We start from the raw sequence: 23,504 nt of genomic DNA on the forward strand, positions 1-23,504 counted from the left end.
AGACAACAACAGCTAATCAGCTAGCACAACAACAGCAGGTAGAATGGCGATTGATTAGGCAGAGAGGGTCGGATTAACTACACACAGAGCCTAAGTGCGGCTGGGGCCGACAGATAAAACATAAACAAGCAGAATGGATTACCGTGAATTAATGGACAGTCCAGCATGCATCAGCTATGTAGCCAAGTGATCAGTGTCCAAGGGGCAGCGGTGGATGGGGCAGGGAAGCTGGACTGGCGAGTGTTATCCAGGTTAGAAAACTAACAATGACTAAATAGCTTGTAGCCAGTTAGCTGGTTAGCTTCTGAAGGTTCTTGAGTGTGTTCTAATTTCCCATCCCTGTGGTTAGCGCTGCTCTATTTTCCATCCCTGTGGTTAGCGCTGCTCTATTTCCCATCCCTGTGGTTAGCGCTGCTCTATTTCCCATCCCTGTGGTTAGCGCTGCTCTATTTCCTATCCCTGTGGTTAGCGCTGCTCTATTTTCCATCCCTGTGGTTAGCGCTGCTCTATTTCCTATCCCTGTGGTTAGCGCTGCTCTATTTCCTATCCCTGTGGTTAGCGCTGCTCTATTTCCCATCCCTGTGGTTAGCGCTGCTCTATTTCCCATCCCTGTGGTTAGCGCTGCTCTATTTCCTATCCCTGTGGTTAGCGCTGCTCTATTTCCCATCCCTGTGGTTAGTGCTGCTCTATTTTGCATCGCTGTGTTACAGTGGGGGGTTCTTCTCTCTCATCTACTCTCCTCCTCAGTCTTCCATTACTAACAACCAGTGGGCATAGATATTATTCAAAATTTTCTTCCACACAGAGGAAGACTTTTGTTTTGTGTCTGATGTCGCCTATGAATGCAAGGCCAGGGAATCTTCATCTGGACAGAGGCCTCTGTCTGTCTGTCTGGGATACACATTGAGAACTAATGGGCTGGATGTACCTATGTTGTTGCCTATTTCCCAGTAACAAACTCCAAATGAAAGCGTGGTGGGAGCTCAGCTGAGCATGCACTCCCCATCTCTCTCTCTGGACATGTGAGCGAACCCAGTCAGCTGCACTGTACACTGACTCCTCTCAGGATTCGTCCGTACACTGAATGGACCTTTTGTGCTAAGGAGTTGCTCAAGGGGGTGTTATGAACTTGTTACACTTGCTATTTTTTGATGCAGGCCTCCATAATGAAGTGGGTGTCAGGTCTCTGATGTGCATTAGCAGCAAGCCTTTCAAAGACCTATAGCGAATCAAATGGATCGGTGAAGCGTAACGTCCCCATCAGCATGATTTGTCATCAGGAAAATCGTTATCCTGACCTACAGCGTTTTATATTCTAGTCTTCAGCTAAGTTAGTACTAACAGGAAAGAGAGACCAGAAATAAATGTATTGTTAGTGCGTATGAGTTACTAATCTGTAACAGTGTTTGTGTTTGTCAGATTATTTGTGTGTGGTGTAGTCGTTCCTAATGGGGCAGCACTCCCGGTGATGTCATTGATGTGAGGAAGTGACAAATTATCTCAGATGTCGCATCGGGGTCAACTGGGACCGCTAGGCGTCTCTGGTTCCTGGGCACAGACAGTTGAAAGTAGGGCAGAGTCTCTCAACTCTGGTTCAGGGTACCCCCACACAGGGAGTGCAGGCTTTTGTTCAAGCCAAACACTAACTCTTGAATCAATTCATCAACGAGCCATTGACCAGTTGAATCAGGTGTGTAAGTGCAGAATCAGATTAGTGCTGGGCTGGAACAAAGGCCTGAATACTGTGTGAGTGTCCCTGGACCAGAATGGAGCAAAGCCGTAGTAAATGGATGCTGTGTATCAACCCTCCGTGTGGCTGGACGAGTTGAGCAACCCTGTATGTAATAAGGACCTTTGTATCTAGTTTTCCCGTTAGGCTCCAGTGTGTCAGCCATCCTCCTACTCAGTAGCACAACGGCAGATCCAGGTCCCGTAGTGACCAAGCAGCAGATGAGGAGTCAATGCTGCTCTTTATGTCTCCTTAACAATGCTGTCTTACAGTGAAGCCAGCTCGTTCCCTGAGTCTGAGACACTCTGTACTGGACCAAACCCAACTCACTGTGGATCGTGCTTCCAATGGTTCACTGAGTTCGAGCATGGTGCTGGCAACACAAGGGTTGTGGATTAGATTTCCCACATGGGCCATTTTTTTTCATGTTCGTCCTGTGTCATTGTTAATAATGTTGACAAATTCTGTCTCTTTAGAATAAAGTGTCTGCTAAGGAACGTATTAACCTCTCCCGTTGATGAGTATCACACCAGAACTCCCACCCAGAACTCCCACCCAGAACTCCCACCCAGAACTCCCACTACTTAGCCTGTGGTTCTCAACGGGACTTGGTGTTCTGTGAATTTGCATATCCGCACAAATGGTTCTATCTCCATTTCCTGCTGGAGAAGCTTTAAGCTTTCATTAGCCTAATCTTACGCCCCCCCCTATAGGAAGTAACCCATTACTTATTATGGCTCATTTGTCTCCTGTCTCCCCAGGTCCAGATGCCTCTATGATTAGCCTCGCTGTGCAGGAATGCCCACTGACGTTTTGTTTCGGAATGCCGTCAATAACGCCGGAAATACTGTGGTGCGCTCTGTGTCATCATTAGCCTGTGTGTCAGAGTTCAGCTATATATAGGGATGTTGATTTGTGTAACACGGATGACATTTCAGCTTAAAGCCTAGAACCCCCCCCCCCTCTCTAGTGTTATCCATTATTTAGTTATATAGCTTATATAAAACACACACACCTTCTGTTGAGAGCAGATGTCATTAACATGGCATGACTAATGAGCTAGTCATTATTGCCATGCAGATTAGCTTGTAAACATAATGTAGGCAGTCATATTAGGGGGTAATCAAGAAAAACGTTTTCTTTTCTCCCTTTATTGCATTTCCGCAGATGCATTAAAAACAGTAATAGCATGTGTTATTAAAAGAGTCGATTTTAAGGTACTATGGTAGGTAATGTGGATGGCCATGTCAATTAATAGTTGCATAATGTCTCAGTAGAAGCCACGTAGGGCATATTTAACGCTCTGTGGTCTCGTATTTATCTGGGAGTGCTCTCTGACCAAACTCCAAATGCACAGGCACTACCACAGCGCTCGTGTGTGTGTGTGTGTGTGTGTGTGTGTGTGTGTGTGTGTGTGTGGAGACTGTCTGGGTCAGTGCAGCAGATTTAGACATCAGCAGCCTGCCATGCTGATTACAGGGGCACAAGCCACAAGGAACCACAGGAACTATTTCTCTCTCTCTGCCTCTCCATTTCTCCCTCTATTGTTCTCTCCCTCTATTTCTCTCTCACTCACTCGCTCGCTCACTCACTCCCTCACCATGACTCAGTTTAGTCTAATTCGCAGGGACAGGACAGAGGTGTGTGTGTGTGTGTGTGTGTGTGTGTGTGTGTGTGTGTGTGTGTGTGTGTGTGTGTGTGTGTGTGTGTGTGTGTGTGTGTGTGTGTGTGTGTGTGTGTGTGTGTGTGTGTGTGTGTGTGTGTGTGTGTGTGTGTGTGTGTGTGTGTGTGTGTGTGTGTGTGTGTGGGTGGGTGTGTGTGTGTGTGTGTGTGTGTGTGTGTGTGTGTGTAATCCCAAAACACACATTATTGTTGACTACCTAGCCCTCAGTCTTGTTTGTCCATGCACTCTGTACCCTGCTGTGTTAGGCAGTACTTAGTAAGTTGATAAGGCATCCAAGCCACTGTTGATGATCCATTTTCTCAATGTCAACATGTGTCAGTATTTAACTCCATCTGTCAGTTCTATCAGTCATTCAAAATGCTAAGTGTGGTTCTGACCTAGGCATTTTATAGCCTGAGTCCAAGATCTGTTTGTGCTGTCTTGCCAACTCCCATTTCTCTATGAGTGTCATGCCAAACAAGTTGGAACACAAACAGATCAGAGACTGAGGCAAGGTCTGGGCTATGTAGAGCCGGAGACTCCCGGGCCTGTGGACCCGACACTGTGAGGATATATCCCATTCTGTCTGCTGCCAGCTTCCTCCAGGCTCTAATTACTACCTTATGGTGAGCAAATATCCAACAGATGTCCCAGTACCACCACAGCCACGCTGGGAAGGACAGACGGACGGACTGCAGTCCAAGCACTTTTACAACACTTTGATTTAACTTCTTACTGACCTGGAATTGGGGTTGGGGGTTGTCAGACTTTTGGAAAGGAAAAAAAGTCTGTCTTTGAGTTCGAGTTGAGAAATGATTGTCCTGAGGGGAGTGGGTTAGATAGTATCTACAATCTGTTTTGTACTGTGAGCTGCCATTTCCAGAGTAATTACTCAGCCTTTGGGACATTACTTATTCAGCTATATATTGGCCATGAAATTCATTCTCTATTTGGTTATGAAGTGGGAAGTGTAACTTCTCTCTCTGACTGGTTTACACCAGGTCATCTTTAACCAATGAAAACCACGAGAAATTGATAGCAAACAGAAACGTCAAAGACCAAGTCTAATCACTGTCTTATTGAACGTGCTCATTAACTCAACCACACTGACTCCGCATAATCACAATCTCAATCCGTGTCAATTCCCCCAAAGCCCCAGTGAGCCCCACTCACTCATCCCCCCCTCCCTCAGCATTTGGACACCATCAGTGGGGAATATGTGGATGGGATTGGGAATGAGCATGTGGCTGCCATCGGGAGCAGAGAGAATCAGGTGATTGGATCAAATCAAGGTCCCTCAATCAGGCAGAGTGTGTGTGTGTGTGTGTGTCATAGGCCCTAGATTAACAGCTGCTGGATGTGTCGTAGCAGGGTTTTTATTCAGGATAGTGAGACTTTTTAGAACCTGAATTTTATTTAACTAGGCAAGTCAGTTAAGAACAAATTCTTATTTTCAATGACGGCCTAGGAACAGTGGGTTAACTGCCTTGTTCAGGGGCAGATTTGTACCTTGTCATCTTGAGGATTTGAACTTCGGTTCGTAGCCCAACACCACTAGGCTACCCTGCCGCCCCAATGTTGTGAATGATCCCCAGGCCAGCAGGTCTGGTTGTAAAAGCAGGGCAGTAGACTCATGAGAAGGACAGGCCTGTCTGTGTCTAACAGAGAATAGGGGAGCTGCGCTGTGTAGCGCTGAGATGAGGTCATAGATTGTGGCTGCAGCGACGAATCGGGCACAGTCTGTTTTATTTTCTCTGCCTCGTTCCCCCTTTATTCTGCATCATCAGCTCTTTACTGTAGGTTTAGAAAGACGGTCTAAAAGTGTGTGTGTGTGTGTGTGTGTGTTTATGCCTGTGTGTATATCATCGGCCCCCCGAGGCCCTTACCCAGATGTGCAGAAGACATGCTCCTGCAGAGGGAACCTCCTGATCTCTCCTCCCTTTTACCTTCACTCCTCTCTTCTTCCTGTCCATTTACATTCAGTCCTTTCACTACCTCCTCCTCTCTTATATCTCTCCTTTCTCTTCCCACTCATCTTTTATCTCCTTCTGACTGTTCTGTGTCCTTCATAGTGCATCACCGCCCCACAGGCATGTCCATACTAGTGGTCCGCTGTGTGCTGGTCCAGTCCTTGACTCTTATGTAACTAAATGTAGCATGTTGGGGTCAGGCGTTTGGCCATAGGTCATGTAGTAAAGTGACGGCTTACATTTTAATGTGAACCCTTAGGCTCACCATGCAACGTCAGTCATCGTCTAGCCTACAGCTTTTTTGGTCTTGCATGGGTGCTTTTGCGTACATGGCTGTCAGCTTTCTATGCCCATATGCCCTACTGCACAACGTGTGTGTGTGTGTGTGTGTGTGTGTGTGTGTGTGTGTGTGTGTGTGTGTGTGTGTGTGTGTGTGTGTGTGTGTGTGTGTGTGTGTGTGTTTACAGGATGTACGGTCATGCGAGAGGAATCTGCTCTGGATAACAGCCTTCCTCCCCAGGCTGGGTGGTGATGGTGGTGTGTGTGTCGGCATATGAGTGTGTTTGTATGTGTGTGCATGCCTATGCGTGCGCATGTGTATGTGCGTGTATACGTGTGTGTGTGCGTGTATACGTGTGTGTGTGCATACGTGCATATGTGCGTGTGTGTATGTGTGTGTGCATACATGCGCCTGTGTTTGCATACGTGTGTGTGTGCATACGTGCATATGTGTGTGTGTTTATGTGCATACGTGCACGTGTCTGCGGGTGTGTATGTGTGTGTGCATACATGCGCCTGTGTGTGCGTGCGCGCGTGTGTGTGCATACGTGTGTGTGTGTGCATGCATACGTGCGCGTGTGTGCATACGTGCACGTGTGTGCACGTGTGTGCGCATGCATGCATGTGTGTGCGCATACGTGCACATGTGTGTGCATATGTGCGAGTGTGTGTGTGCATACGCGCACGCGTGTGTGCGGTGTGTGTGTGCGATGTAGGACTGAAACCATAATTAGATTGGTCGATTGTTTGGTCGATAGGCTGTTGGTCGACAGAAATTATGATGTTTTTGTCGAGCAGTAGTAAATATCTAAAAAAGATTTCTGGCACACCTCTTATTCGCGCCCATCTCAGTTAACTAATCATCTCAGTGAACTAATCATCTCAGTTAACTAATCATCTCAGTGAACTAATCATCTCAGTGAACTAACCATCTCAGTGAACTAATCATCTCAGTGAACTAATCATCTCAGTGAACTAATCATCTCAGTTAACTAATCATCTCAGTGAACTAATCATCTCAGTGAACTAATCATCTCAGTTAACTAATCATCTCAGTGAACTAATCATCTCAGTGAACTAACCATCTCAGTGAACTAATCATCTCAGTGAACTAATCATCTCAGTGAACTAATCATCTCAGTTAACTAATCATCTCAGTGAACTAATCATCTCAGTGAACTAACCATCTCAGTGAACTAATCATCTCAGTGAACTAATCATCTCAGTGAACTAATCATCTCAGTGAACTAACCATCTCAGTGAACTAATCATCTCAGTGAACTAACCATCTCAGTGAACTAATCATCTCAGTGAACTAATCATCTCAGTGAACTAACCATCTCAGTGAACTAATCATCTCAGTTAACTAATCATCTCAGTGAACTAATCATCTCAGTGAACTAATCATCTCAGTGAACTAACCATCTCAGTGAACTAATCATCTCAGTGAACTAATCATCTCAGTGAACTAATCATTTCAGTGAACTAATCATCTCAGTGAACTAATCATCTCAGTGAACTAACCATCTCAGTTAACTAACCATCTCAGTGAACTAATCATCTCAGTGAACTAATCATCTCAGTGAACTAATCATCTCAGTGAACTAATCATCTCAGTGAACTAATCATCTCAGTGAACTAATCATCTCAGTTAACTAATCATCTCAGTGAACTAATCATCTCAGTGAACTAATCATCTCAGTGAACTAATCATCTCAGTGAACTAATCATCTCAGTTAACTAATCATCTCAGTGAACTAATCATCTCAGTGAACTAACCATCTCAGTTAACTAACCATCTCAGTGAACTAATCATCTCAGTGAACTAATCCATTGCGGAGGCCGTGGGGATAGCACATCAAAGAAGATGGGGAGTGTGGCTGCACAATGCACTTCTCTCTCCAGAATGAGCTCTCTCCTGCCAATTTGTGCACATTCATTGTTTCATAACTTTGTGTTTCATTGGTAGTGTCTATCAATTCCCCATTACATACAGTAGATCACCAGTAGTACATTTTACAGATAATTCCTGTCATTTCTAATCTACAATGTTTGTTTGGTTACGGTAATGTCTGTTAATGCATTCAAAATAATTTCAGCAAAAAAAGAAACGTCCTCTCACTGTGCACTGCGTTTATTTTCAGCAAACTTAACGTGTGTAAATATGTGTATGAACATAACAAGATTCAAACACTGAGACATAAACTGAACAAGTTCCACAGACACGTAACTAACAGAAATGGAATAATGTGTCCCTGAACAAAGGGGGGGGGGGCCAAAATCAAAAGTAACAGTCAGTATCTGGTGTGGCCACCAGTTGCATTAAGTACTGCAGTGCATCTCCTCCTCATGGACTGCACCAGATTTGTCGGTTCTTGCAGTGAGATGTTACCCCACTCTTCCACCAAGGCACCTGCAAGTTCCCCAGCGAAGAGCCCTCCACCTCCGATCCAACAAGTCCCAGACGTGCTCAATGGGATTGAGATCCGGGCTCTTCGCTGGCCATGGCAGAACACTGACATTCCTGTCTTGCAGGAAATCACTCACAGAACGAGCAGTATGGCTGGTGGCATTGTCGTGCTGGAGGGTCATGTCAGGATGAGCCTGCAGGAAGGGTACCACATGAGGGAGGAGGATGTCTTCCCTGTAACGCACAGCGTTGAGATTGCCTGCAATGACAACAAGCTCAGTCCGAAGACGCTGTGACACACCTGCATGTTCATTAATTGTTTATGGTTCCTTGAACAAGCATGGGAAACAGTGTTTAAACCCTTTACAATGAAGATCTGTGAAGTTATTGGGATTTTTACAAATGATCTTTGAAAGACAGGGTCCTGAAAAAGGGACGTTATTATTATAATTATTATTCCAGTCGTTTACCGCTCTCATTGTCGGAGTGGACACGTTGTTTGCAGAGCGCATAACCTATGCTACACTTGTAAGAAACACATTTTGGTTTAGTCCATTCCATTTACGAGTTCTGTCCATTTAGTCATTGTCAGGAGCACTCCAAACAAAAGACAATGTTGAGTAAGGGCGTGCACCTGATTACGCATAGAAGTAGGCCGGCCTATAGGCTTCTCAAAGTAATGTTTTCTTCACCTCAAACAGCTAGGAAGCAAAGTCTGTTTTTACATCCATTCAGACTAACAATTGTTCCTCAATGTATTTGAGAATTCTTTCCAGCTCTCTCCCTTTTTCATAACCATTCAGTGTAAAAGGAAAAATGTCATGCTCTGTCTGATCCAGTGGAAACATCATAAATAGGCCTACCTGATTATTACTTATCCCTTGCGCAAATAGCCTACAGCTGATGGCACAGAATATTTTATACAATGTTGCAAGGAGCTTCAGGCCAGACCCAAGTTAAGAGTTCATACAATGTTTCAAGTTCGTTGCAGACAGGCCATGTGTGGACACTGCAGGCTGCAATGTTTTTATTTGTTGGCTTTATAGGCTATTTTTACATAGTTGGCAATAGAAGTTACATTTTAAGTTTATATCATTTTCATATAGAACTGGATAGAGTTTTGATGTACCACATGACAATGATTTTGAGATACAAAGACATTATTATAAATAAAATGAAATTGTTCCATGAAAAATGTGAATATGAAAACCATAACTGGTACACAGATCAGTAAAAATTTGAATATAAATTGGCATTCCTCGTGAGAAAGTTGGCCGACTCCTCGTGTAGCCTATTACCGGCAACTTCAGGAGAGTAACAGCAGAATCTGTGAAAGCCAGCGGGAGTTGGATGGTTGGGACAGATTAAGGAATTTTTTTCTTGATCTCTGGCTCCTTCTTGAGTTATTTGTGTCTTATTTCATCAAACAGTGAGCTTAAAGCATCAGACAAGCTCAATGCATATAAAGTGGATTTTATTAAAACACTAAAGGTGTGTCTATCACAGGAGGTTAGTGGCACCTTAATTGGGGAGGACAGGCTAGTGGTAATGGCTGGAGTAATGGCTGGTTTCCATATGTTTTATGCCATTCCATTCACTCTGTTCCAGCCATTATTATGAGACTAAATATATTGGTCGAAAGAACAGATGACTCTAGGGGGGGGGGGCAGCCCTAGTGTGGTGGGAGGTTCTCCTCCAGCAGGCAGGTTTGGATTATGTAGAGGGTAGGTGGTGAAACGTATGAGTGAAACCATCTCTCTACAGCTAGACACTGTAGCTGGTCTCTCTCCTCTCTCTACAGCTAGACACTGGAGCTGGTCTCTCTCCTCTCTCTACAGCTAGACACTGGAGCTGGTCTCTCTCCTCTCTCTACAGCTAGACACTGTAGCTGGTCTCTCTCCTCTCTCTACAGCTAGACACTGTAGCTGGTCTCTCTCCTCTCTCTACAGCTAGACACTGGAGCTCGTCTCTCTCCTCTCTCTACAGCTAGACACTGGAGCTGGTCTCTCTCCTCTCTCTACAGCTAGACATTGGAGCTGATCTCTCTCCTCTCTCTACAGCTAGACACTGTAGCTGGTCTCTCTCCTCTCTCTACAGCTAGACACTGTAGCTGGTCTCTCTCCTCTCTCTACAGTGAGACACTGGAGCTGGTCTCTCTCCTCTCTCTACAGCTAGACACTGGAGCTGGTCTCTCTCCTCTCTCTACAGCTAGACACTGGAGCTGGTCTCTCTCCTCTCTCTACAGCTAGACACTGGAGCTGGTCTCTCTCCTCTCTCTACAGCTAGACACTGGAGCTGGTCTCTCTCCTCTCTCTACAGCTAGAAACTGGAGCTGGTCCCTCTCCTCTCTCTACAGCTAGACACTGGAGCTGGTCTCTCTCCTCTCTCTACAGCTAGACACTGGAGCTGGTCTCTCTCCTCTCTCTACAGCTAGACACTGGAACTGGTCTCTCTCCTCTCTCTACAGCTAGACACTGGAGCTGGTCTCTCTCCTCTCTCTACAGCTAGACACTGGAGCTGGTCTCTCTCCTCTCTCTACAGCTGGACGCTGGAGCTGGTCTCTCTCTCTCTTCTCTCTACAGATGGACACTGGAGCTGGTCTCCCTCTCCTCAATTAGGTCTCACCATGGAGCCACTACAGTACAGCCCTGTTGAGGCTTATAGTAAACCAACGTTGAATCAGAGCTGGCTTACCGCAGCACCACTGTTTAAATACCGTACACATATCACAAATCAAAAAGTGTGACACCAAAAGATACTGCTGCTTTGTTAGTTGCCTGAGTGTCACAAATAGGATGTCACAGATTGTCACGTGTGTTTCTGTGTGTGTGTTTGTGCGTGTGGTCGCAAGCGTGCCTGCTTGCATGAGTCTGTGTGAAAGAGTCCACAGTGCTGTTGGGCTCAGGCCAAGGGTCTGGCTGTCTCGCCTGACCAGCTGAGGACTGACTAGGTCCAGGGTAGACCGGGTTAGCGCTGCCATTTGACTGCCCTAAAGAGTTCTCCTTAATTAAAACATGTCATAAGCAGTCACTGCATTCCATTAACTTTGTTATTGCTCAACAGCTTTAACAGCCTTAAAACCCTCAATTTTTGACAGACTTGAGTAACATTGACAAACACCATGTGGATGGAAGTTGGCTTCTTCCTTATGACTGAGTTCCTCTTTAATAAAGGTGAAAATGTATCCAGAATGTAGCTCTGATCTGTTTCTTTGAGTGACCTTTAGTAACCACACAGTGTGTGTGTGTGTGTGTGTGTGTGTGTGTGTGTGAGCGCAAGAATAGACACACCTAAACACACACATGGACACACACCTACAAATCTACACACACCCCTATCCCTCCATCCAGTCCCTCTACTCCCCCACACAGACATATGGCCATATGACATGAAGAGTGGGGGAGCAAGGAGAGCCAGGGGAATGAGGTGCATCAGAGGGGGAGAGACATACAACTCCACAGAGCTGGTTTGGGTTAGAAGGGACCCTAGATAACGGGTTTCTGTAAAAATGGCTATGTAGATACAGATAACCCCACTGCTCATTCATGCCTGTCTCATTCCCACTGGGCTCCAGTGTGTGTGTGTGTAGATTGGGGTGTTTGTGTGTGTCCCATCTGTTGGCCATGGGGCACCCTTTCATGACTGGTTCCAACTTCCTTGGGTCCCTCCATACAGTAGATGAAGCAATTTAAAAAGAGGTTCTTACAAGACAGAGGGAAAAACCCAGAGAAGGTTGTTATGAATGTTTGTGAACTCACTTCTGATCACACTCCTTGGCAGAGAGACTGCAAAGTTTGGCTCCGGTTTAAGTTTTTGACAACGTACAATAAATCCCCCTCGACACGTACACCATCCCCAGCCCCGTCTCTTGTATCATCACCTCACCTCAGATAAAGCCGGGCGTTTGTCATCGGGGCGAGCCAAGATAAACAACTTGCCCTATCGCAACTGTAGCATATCACTGTCCTCACCCAGCCGCGGTTCCTGTAGATTAAACTAAAACAGCCCAGGACAGGTCACATCTACCTGAAAGAGCCAAAGGGTTTGTCTCCAATTATGTTTACGGTAAATCTATCTAGATAGTGCAGAGTTAGCGACTTAGCTATCTAGGGAGGGATTGGATGTCCCTTTGAGAACAAATGGAAAGGGAAGTGAAGTGCTTGTAACTTGGGCCGCGTGTGTTTGTTTGGCCGTTTTCTCGCCCAGACGGCAGCTCGCTAAGTGACCTCTCCTGAGAGCAAGGTGGAGGTTCAGAGGCCATAGTGCGTCCTGCTCTCCTGGCGTCAGGGGAGGGGTTGGAAAGGGAGTGGGGTTAGGGGTGGGCACTACGGAATGCTCCGGGTCTGTTAAGTGACTCCAGTGTTTGTTTTTCCTGATTAAACCCCAGTCACTAGAACTGGAGATACTCTGGGAGGATAGAATACACAGTCTCTGGTCAGGAAATGTTAAAGTTTCTCTATAACTCACTCAGTTGAGTGTGATGTTGTTATGGGAGTATTCTTCATCCGCTTACCTTGTAACCATGGCATCTTAGAATGGTGTCGAAGGTCACTACACATACAGTACCAGAGAGTACATTTGTGTGTGTGTGTGTGTGTGTGTGTGTGTGTGTGTGTGTGTGTGTGTGTGTGTGTGTGTGTGTGTGTGTGTGTGTGTGTGTGTGTGTGTGTGTGTGTGTGTGTGTGTGAGAGAGAGAGAGATTGGGGACTGTTAAATGGAGGTAGCGGAGTGCTTGAGTTCCATGATCTTTCTAGAGAAAGATAGAGAGAATGTTTATATGAGCACATGGCCACATGGTACTAACACTGCATTATCCCACAGTACTAACATTGCATTATCGCACAGTACTAACACTGCATCATCGCACAGTGCTAATACTGCATCATCACACAGTACTAACACTGCATCATCACACAGTACTAACACTGCATCATCACACATTGCTAACACTGCATCGTCACACAGTGCTAACTCTGCATCGCCACACAATGCTAACACTGCATCATCACACAGTACTAACACTGCATCATCACACAGTACTAACACTGCATTATCGCACAGTACTAACACTACATCATCGCACAGTATTAACACTGCATTATCACATAGTGCTAACACTGCATCATCATACAGTGCTAACACTGCATCATCACACAGTACTAACACTGCATCATCACACAGTACTAACACTGCATCATCACACAGTACTAACACTGCATCATCACACAGTACTAACACTGCATTATCACACAGTACTAACACTGCATCATCGCACAGTACTAACACTGCATTATCGCACAGTACTAACACTGCATCATCGCACAGTACTAACACTGCATTATCGCACAGTACTAACACTACATCATCGCACAGTATTAACACTGCATCATCGCACAGTACTAACACTGCATCATCACACAGTACTAACACTGCATCATCACACGATACTAACACTGCATTATCACACAGTACTAACACTGCATCATCACACAGTACTAACACTGCATCATCACACAGTACTAACACTGCATTATCACACAGTACTAACACTGCATCATCACACAGTACTAACACTGCATCATCGCACAGTACTAACACTGCATTATCGCACAGTACTAACACTGCATTATCGCACAGTACTAACACTGCATCATCACACAGTACTAACACTGCATCATCACACAGTACTAACACTGCATCATCACACAGTACTAACACTGCATTATCACACAGTACTAACACTGCATCATCGCACAGTACTAACACTGCATTATCGCACAGTACTAACACTGCATCATCACACAGTGCTAACACTGCATCATCGCACAGTACTAACACTGCATTATCACACAGTACTAGCACTGCATTATCACATAGTGCTAACACTGTATCATCACACAGTACTAACACTGCATCATCACACAGTACTAACACTGCATCATCGCACAGTACTAACACTGCATTATCGCACAGTACTAACACTGCATCATCGCACAGTACTAACACTGCATTATCGCACAGTACTAACACTGCATCATCGCACAGTACTAACACTGCATTATCGCACAGTACTAACACTACATCATCGCACAGTATTAACACTGCATCATCGCACAGTACTAACACTGCATCATCACACAGTACTAACACTGCATCATCACACGATACTAACACTGCATCATCACACAGTACTAACACTGCATTATCACACAGTACTAACACTGCATTATCGCACAGTACTACCACTGCATCATCGCACAGTACTAACACTGCATTATCGCACAGTACTAACACTGCATCATCACACAGTGCTAACACTGCATCATCGCACAGTACTAACACTGCATTATCACACAGTACTAGCACTGCATTATCACATAGTGCTAACACTGCATCATCACACAGTACTAACACTGCATCATCACACAGTACTAACACTGCATCATCGCACAGTACTAACACTGCATTATCGCACAGTACTAACACTGCATCATCACACAGTACTAACACTGCATCAACACACAGTGCTAACACTGCATCATCACACAGTGCTAACACTGCATCATCACACAGTACTAACACTGCATTATCACATAGTGCTAACACTGCATCATCACACAGTGCTAACACTGCATCATCACACAGTACTAACACTGCATCATCACACAGTACTAACACTGCATCATCACAGAGTGCTTACACTGCATTATCACACAGTACTAACACTGCATCATCACACAGTGCTAACACTGCATCATCACACAGTGCTAACACTGCATCATCACACAGTGCTAACACTGCATTATCACACAGTGCTAACACTGCATCATCACACAGTACTAACACTGCATCATCACACAGTATTAACACTGCATTATCACACAGTACTAACACTGCATTATCACACAGTACTAACACTGCATCATCACACAGTACTAACACTGCATCATCACACAGTACTAACACTGCATTATCACACAGTACTAACACTGCATCATCGCACAGTACTAACACTGCATTATCGCACAGTACTAACACAGCATCATCACACAGTACTAACACTGCATCATCACACAGTGCTAACACTGCATCATCACACAGTGCTAACACTGCATCATCACACAGTACTAGCACTGCATTATCACATAGTGCTAACACTGCATCATCACACAGTACTAACACTGCATCATCACACAGTACTAACACTGCATCATCTTACAGTACTAACACTGCATTATCGCACAGTACTAACACTGCATCATCACACAGTACTAACACTGCATCAACACACAGTGCTAACACTGCATCATCACACAGTGCTAACACTGCATCATCACACAGTACTAACACTGCATTATCACATAGTGCTAACACTGCATCATCACACAGTGCTAACACTGCATCATCACACAGTACTAACACTGCATCATCACACAGTACTAACACTGCATCATCACAGAGTGCTTACACTGCATTATCACACAGTACTAACACTGCATCATCACACAGTGCTAACACTGCATCATCACACAGTGCTAACACTGCATTATCACACAGTGCTAACACTGCATCATCACACAGTACTAACACTGCATCATCACACAGTACTAACACTGCATCATCACACAGTACTAACACTGCATCATCACACAGTGCTAACACTGCATCATCACACAGTGCTAACACTGCATCATCACACAGTGCTAACACTGAATTATCACACAGTGCTAACACTGCATCATCACACAGTACTAACACTGCATCACCACACAGTATTAACACTGCATTATCACACAGTACTAACACTGCATTATCACACAGTATTAACACTGCATTATCACACAGTACTAACACTGCATCATCACACAGTACTAACACTGCATCATCACACAGTACTAACACTGCATCATCACACAGTACTAACACTGCATCGTCACACAGTGCTAAAACTGCATTATCACGGCAGATTGAAGACATTAGACCTAAGAGGGAGGGAGGGGGAGAGATGTGACTAAGTCAGACAGAAAAAGGGGAAGTCTTCAGCAAAAAAAGGAGAGAGAGAAAAAAGACAGGCATTACATGTGGCTAAGGCTGTGAGCAAGTAATGGAGCGAGACAGAATAGCCGGTAAGTTCTGGGCTCTCAAACTTTTTTCTTCTGCGTAGTTTGGAGTCTTTTTCATTGAAGAAAAGCTGCTTAATTCTCTCTTTTCTAACTCACTTGGTAACTTTAGTTTGCTGCCTTGCCTGTGTAGAGGAAGCCACGAGTCATTCGAGGTTCTGTTTGCTTAGTCGGGCAGTACAGTAGACGCTGGGGCACGCTGTCTGTCTAGTCCGCTTGCCTCACTACTGTTTGAAGAGTTTAGGACTAACCAATTCATCTTGCTAGTAAATTCCACAATAATATGATCATTGGCTCTAATTCTCTCCATTTTTAAGCGTTGACATGTAATAGTTTACTCTACAGCGGGTGATTGTCTTTGTCTCTTTCTGACACTGTCAGCTGTGAGATAGTGTACGGCTGCCTTTACTGAGTGAGTGGGCGAGTGAGTGAGTGGGTGAGTGAGTGAGTGAGTGGGCATCATGTGAAGAAGTGTCTTAAGCCCTATGACTACAAGGTATCCTGGACACTACTACGGAAAGAAATGTGGAAAAGCCACAAACATCTGCAATTTGTGACTGAGGCATTGCAGTAGGATTGCATTGGATATGAGGGACTAATGATTTACTTCAGCTGACCCTGATGTGGGAGCTAGACTACAGACATGATTCACTCTGAATAATGTCATGGCCATGCGTACAAGGGAGTTTATGCTTGATTTCAGTCATCTGGATTAACTATGGTTGATGGGAAAGTCTATTTTTAATTATGGGATGAGGCATGAGCTCATAATATGCTTTTTCCCCAGTTGTGGCCTCCGCCAGCGTCTTTCAGGAAAACCTGGCACGTCCCACACACTGTGTCCCGCCCGACTGCGTGTCTTGTCATGCTGTGTCCTCCCCGCTGTTGCTCTCAACTTCAGGGTTGATATTCCTCCACTTCCCCTGTTCATGTCACCTTCTCTGTTTACACACAGTGCTACGACTGAAGCTATCTCTGATCCATAGATCTGCCTAATCAAAATCTTTCATTGGATTTTCAGTTTTTTTGGTACGTTTTGCGTGTAGAGGGGCTTCTAAACTGGCCCGTATGGGCTCAGACTGGATTAAAACGATAAGGCTAATCCAACAGGCTTGTGGAGATTAGCGTCGGACGTCAAACTGAGCGTCACTCTGAATATTTGCCTTCATTCAGCTGCTAATGAGATGGCTCCGCTTCAGCTCCGAGTGCATCTGATCTGCTGTGCAGACTCTGTATAGTTCTAGATTAGACCACAGGGAGGCAGTGTTGCTATGTGAGTTTTCCCTTAGCCATCTGTCTCTGCAGGCAGTCAGTGGAGTGCACCACCATTTCACTGAGTTCTGTGAAAAGTTCCATGTGGATGATTCATATTTTGCAGACGGGGATTTCTTTCTTGTGTGAGTTGGAAGAATCTAGCCAAGTCGGACGTTGGCGGGGGCGAGGAGAAGTGTGAGGTTTTTCCACAGCTCGAGCGTTTGGTGGCAGCAGTCGCCTTTCACCCAGGAAGCCCTGGGCTGAGCAACTTCCTGTTTCTGCTCAACTCTTCATTTTGTTTTTGTGGGGTTGTTTTTAGGTGTTGCTATGCCAATCAACGTTTCCTCACAAAAAACACGACTTGTTTTAAGAGTGATATGAGCTACAGTATTAAGTCTCAGCTGGACATTTTGGACCCGTGATCTGAGCCTCTGTCGCCACTCTCCGTTTTGGCTCTGTAGTGTTTCAAACCTCTCTGCTATAAACCGTAGCGTCAGTCCTCAGAGTTACGGCCGTGGTGTAGCCTCAGTACCCTCGGCTGTGCTGGATTTAAGATAATATGTTCAATGTGATGTCTTATTGATCATCTCTACGTATGGGCAGCACATTGTGCTATAATGGCAGATAGTTGACTCACTCAATGTGTCTGGCTGGTGCTTCAGTGGAAAAATGAAAACCGATGATTAATAGTGGAATTGAGAGGAGATCAGAAATGCCTTTTAACTGTCTGTATTGTGACATTTTAAATAGAGATATGATCAGTACAGGATATCCTGTTGGGTGATGCTCTCATCACAGCCATGGCAGGCTATTGGTGGCTGAGGTGGTAGTTGATAGACCAGTTGAGGTCAATGTGGAGGGAGGGAGGTGACGATAGGGCTTTGCTCTGAACACTGGTTCTTACATGCTCTGGATCAACACAAGGCCTGTTCAGTGTGTCACACGTCAGCTTACTCATCCTTCGGCTGCTGTGTGTGAATTTTCCTTTGAATTTGTTTGGGTTTTGCGCAATGTAAACAGTGCAGTGAATGCAGGCGATAGCCAATGCAGTACCCTTAAGACACAGCACAACAAACACATGCAAGACTCCACCCACACACATGCACACTACCCAATGGCTAACCCCTGTAGAGGATGTTGCAAGGCTCTTTGTGTTCCATAAAAGCAGTGCACAGGATTTCCTCCATGAGTCAGCTGTCGACACTTCTACCTTCCCACCTCTCTGCACCCTACCTTTTATTGTCTGCTAATATTATTATTTCTCCACTAGGATAAGACCGGGCCCAAAGAACATGGCCCTGGACATTGAGAACAGGAAAGAAGGAAACTGGGCAGGCAGCCCCACCTTTTGGTGTTGGGAGTTTGGCTGGTGCTAGGCTATTATATGGAAATGACGGAACAGGGGTCAAATCTGGGGTTAGGTTAGTCATGATATATTCGTCAATGGATACTAGTAGTCTTGAAGGTGTATCACGACAAGGGCCAGCTCTCGTGTGACCCTTGTATGATCTACGGGTCTGACTGGGCCTTGCACCAGTGGAACATTCATTGAAGGTGTGGGAAATGCTAATGTAACCTGTAGGGAATGCTACAATAATGGTGTGTTTAGATGGTACGAGGTAGACGGTAGATGGCAAAGCCGATGTCATTGTTTTCAATGAGAGCACGACAGTAAATGTCATTGAGGCTGGCGGTGAATGCCGTCAGCCGCCACGGTAGATGGGACTTGCGGCCAGAGGTAAAAAAATTCAACTTTTGCCGTCTGCCATATCGTCGTTTTTTTACCGGATGTTGATTTGCATTGTTTGTTTACTGAAATCACCATAGCAACGCATACCATTGTGCTGACTTGCTTTTGCCTTCACCATCTTGCTTGCTTTCTTGTCTCGCTATGTTCTGTTCTTTATTGTTGTCTTATTATTATCTATCCTGATGCCTAGTCACTTTACCCTGCCTTCATGTACATATCTACCTCAAATACCTTATTATTATCTATCCTGATGCCTAGTCACTTTACCCTGCCTTCATGTACATACATGTATCTACCTCAAATACCTTGTTATTATATACCCAATACCCTACTCAACAAATTGGATGCAGTCTATCACAGTGCCATCCGTTTTGTCACCAAAGCCCCATATACTACCCACTGTTGCGACCTGTACGCTCTCGTTGGCTGGCCCTCACTTCATACTCGTCGCCAAACCCACTTGCTCCATGTCATCTACAAGACCCTGCTAGGTAAAGTCCCCCCTTATCTCAGCTCGCTGGTCACCATAGCATCACCCACCTGTAGCACGCGCTCTAGCAGGTATATCTCTCTGGTCACCCCCAAAACCAATTATTTCTTTGGCCGCCTCTCCTTCCAGTTCTCTGCTGCCAATGACTGGAACGAACTACAAAAATCTCTGAAACTGGAAACACTTATCTCCCTCACTAGCTTTAAGCACCAGCTGTCAGAGCAGGTCACAGATTACTGCACCTGTACACAGCCCACCTATAATTTAGCCCAAACAACTACCTCTTTCCCTACTGTATTTATTTTATTTTACTTATTTAGCTCCTTTGCAACCCATTATTTGTATTTCTACTTTGCACATTCTTCCCCTGCAAATCTACCATTCCAGTGTTTTACTTGCTATATTGTATTTACTTTGCCACCATGGCCTTTTTTTGCCTTTACCTCCCTTATCTCACCTCATTTGCTCACATCGTATATAGACTTGTTTATACTGTATTATTGACTGTATGTTTGTTTTACTCCATGTGTAACTCTGTGTCGTTGTATGTGTCGAACTGCTTTGCTTTATCTTGGCCAGGTCGCAATTGTAAATGAGAACTTGTTCTCAACTTGCCTACCTTAAATAAAAGTGAAATTAAATAAAAAATAAATGTTCTATCCTGATGCCTAGTCACTTTACCCTGCCTTCATGTACATATCTACCTCAAATACCTTATTATTATCTATCCTGATGCCTAGTCACTTTACCCTGCCTTCATGTACATATCTACCTCAAATACCTTATTATTATCTATCCTGATGCCTAGTCACTTTACCCTGCCTTCATGTACATATCTACCTCATATACCTTATTATTATCGATCCTGATGCCTAGTCACTTTACCCTGCCTTCATGTACATATCTACCTCATATACCTTATTATTATCGATCCTGATGCCTAGTCACTTTACCCTGCCTTCATGTACATATCTACCTCATATACCTTATTATTATCTATCCTGATGCCTAGTCACTTTACCCTGCCTTCATGTACATATCTACCTCATATACCTTATTATTATCTATCCTGATGCCTGGTCACTTTACCCTGCCTTCATGTACATATCTACCTCATATACCTTATTAATATCTATCCTGATGCCTGGTCACTTTACCCTGCCTTCATGTACATATCTACCTCAAATACCTCATACTACTTACTGCACATTGATCTGATACTGGTACTCCCTGTATATACATTCTTGTATACTTTATTTTATTCCTCTTGTGTTACTATTTTTCTTTTTTATTCTAATTTCTTAAACTCTGCATTGTTGGGAAGGGCTCGAAAGCAAGCATTTCACAGTAAAGTCTACACCTGTTGTATTCGGCGCCTGTGACAAATAAAATTTGATTTGATGACTGGTATGATGTTTTTTTTTTGCGGCCCTCGTCTAAATGCATCATAACGTGACATGTGGAAAGGCACACTTCATCGCACAGTGTGTGTTTTATGCCTGATGGGAAAAGCGTGAAATGATCCAGTCAGGCTAGGAGTCCTGGCGTGTTTACGACTTCTAGTTGGACAGCTCTCACGCGCTCTTGCTTTCTCTCTCTCTCTCTCACTCCTTCTCTGAGTTTTATTATCCCGTTTAATTCCGTAGAGTTTCTCTACTCAAGCTTTTATTGAAGCCAAGTTCATTTAGCTCCGTCAATTTCATCAGCAGTCATCAAGCGCAGTGTTGCCATGCTGTCTGGACCGAAAGGTCAGGACAATCACGTTTTAAAAGGTGTCATTTTAGAGAAACTGTCTAATCCCACACACACACACACACACACACACTCATAAAAGGAATTGATGTGGGGCGACTGGTTTTGTGTCACTTCCTGGTGATGAACGTCTATGGTTGTGTGTTCCTATTCTTCTGAAATTGCCTGACAACTAAGTCTGCAGGTACAACCAGTCAAGTATTAGGAGGCCTACACCGTAAGTGACAAAGCTAACCCACATATACTGGGGAGAGATGAGGTGATATAGTCCGTGTGAATATGTGAAGAGTCCTAGACCAGCCTATCCTATAAGTGCATTGTACTGACCCAAACCGGCACCCGTTTACACAAACAACATGCATCGACACCACAGCTCTCCTGTCTCCTCTCTCTCTCTCTCTTTCTCTCTCTCTGCCATGATCCAGGACCAGGCTGTATTGTTTTGGTGGAGATTTTTCTACAGTTTAGCCCTGAGCCTTCAAACATTGTTTAGTGTACATTTCAGGGGTACTGAAACACACACGCGCTCCAGATGTTGTTTTGAAAATCTGTCTCCCGATGCCTGGAAGGGAGCCATCATCTGCGTGTGCGTGTGTGTTTGCGTGCGTGTTTAGATAAATATATGATGGCTGGGGAGGTGCGTATTTCACACGGTGTGTTTTAGGTTTAATTGAGGACTGAGGCTGTGTGGCATATGGTTTACAGTACTGCCACTGGGGCTGAGTACCAGGGGGCCACACACTGCTACATTTGACCAAATATACATACATGAATGCACATGCATGGGTTAGTGAGGATGTCCTGCAACACACACACACCACACACCTATACACAGCTGTCAGGTTTACTGGATGTATGACACACAGAATGTGGGTATGTGAGTACTTATGAGGCTGACTCAACCCATGGTTGCTTTCAGCACTAAGAGGCACCGTACACAATCCATAGAAGACTGTAACCTTTGCAACACAGCACAAGTGGTAAACATGGTAGCAGTCTAGCAGAAGTATTCCAATCCTATAACTGGTATATATCATAAACACACACACTCCATAGTCCTTGGACACACACACACACTCTACCTGACAGCCTCTGGCCCTGGTCCCTAGACACTCGCCATAGAAAGGAACCAGAACACAATAAAACACAAGAGTACCGCTCCTGACCTGAAGGTGTTAGGGTGAGGCAACGCCAGCCAATAGGTGGGCCCAGATTCCTATGATGATATTGACCTTCTCAAAAATACCTTTTCATTCATACAGCCGGCTAGTACACATAGTACACATTCACAAGACGGAAATTGCTTGTTGGCATCAGAGGTGTCCTCTATATGGTCCATATGCTCAACTAAGGGTGAAATACACTGTGTGATTACAATGGTGACTTCCTGTAGGTCTCAACATGTCTGGCTCCAAACTGGAAGTGAGTTGCTCTGGAAAAGCCATGAGTCGCTCATCACTAATTACGCTATTGCTTTGTTAGTGTAGAATGCTAACGGGAGATCATAAGCAGATAGCTCTACTATTGCTTTGTTAGCGTAGAATGCTAACGGGAGATCATAAGCAGATAGCTCTACTATTGCTTTGTTAGCGTAGAATGCTAACGGGAGATCATAAGCAGATAGCTCTACTATTGCTTTGTTAGCGTAGAATGCTAACGGGAGATCATAAGCAGATAGCTCTACTATTGCTTTGTTAGCGTAGAATGCTAACGGGAGATCATATGCAAATAGCTCTACTATTGCGTCCTAATGCTAATTACTGCAAGGTGACTGCGGTGCAGACTTTAGTATGAAGCACAAGGACAACAATATGTTATTTTTTGTCTTTTTCTATTATTTTATATCAACATTTTTCCAAGCTTGCTTCAGAACTTGGTACTCACCCCCAAAAAAGTAGTCCCCAGGGACATGTAATCACCACTCCGATCAAATGCTGTCTTATCAAGCTCATTCCCGCGTTGTGTTATTAGGTTACACACTCTACGAAATCCCCACAGATCTTAACTTCCTGTGTTTTCTCTCGGAACCATTTTTTAACATGGAGTGAGTGTGTGTGTGACTCGCTCCCTAGCCACCCTAGGCCCTA

General features: G+C 44.6%; 1 protein-coding gene across 2 annotated transcripts in view; it reads left to right on the forward strand.

Moving 5' to 3' along the window:
* Window positions 1–23,504, forward strand: part of LOC139370355 (septin-9-like) — an 88,140-nt gene that overhangs the window by 6,363 nt on the left and 58,273 nt on the right. Inside the window, exon 1 of one of the 2 annotated variants that reach the window (XM_071109782.1) lies at window positions 16,093–16,177. The exons of the other annotated variant lie outside the window; for it this stretch is intronic. Coding sequence (XP_070965883.1) covers window positions 16,156–16,177 — 22 coding nt within the window. The 5' untranslated portion in view covers window positions 16,093–16,155. Of the gene's footprint in view, window positions 1–16,092; window positions 16,178–23,504 lie in introns of those variants that run through there. 2 annotated transcript variants of the gene reach the window in all.

This window comes from Oncorhynchus clarkii, chromosome 17 (assembly GCF_045791955.1).
Source record: "Oncorhynchus clarkii lewisi isolate Uvic-CL-2024 chromosome 17, UVic_Ocla_1.0, whole genome shotgun sequence".
Lineage (NCBI taxonomy): Eukaryota > Metazoa > Chordata > Actinopteri > Salmoniformes > Salmonidae > Oncorhynchus > Oncorhynchus clarkii.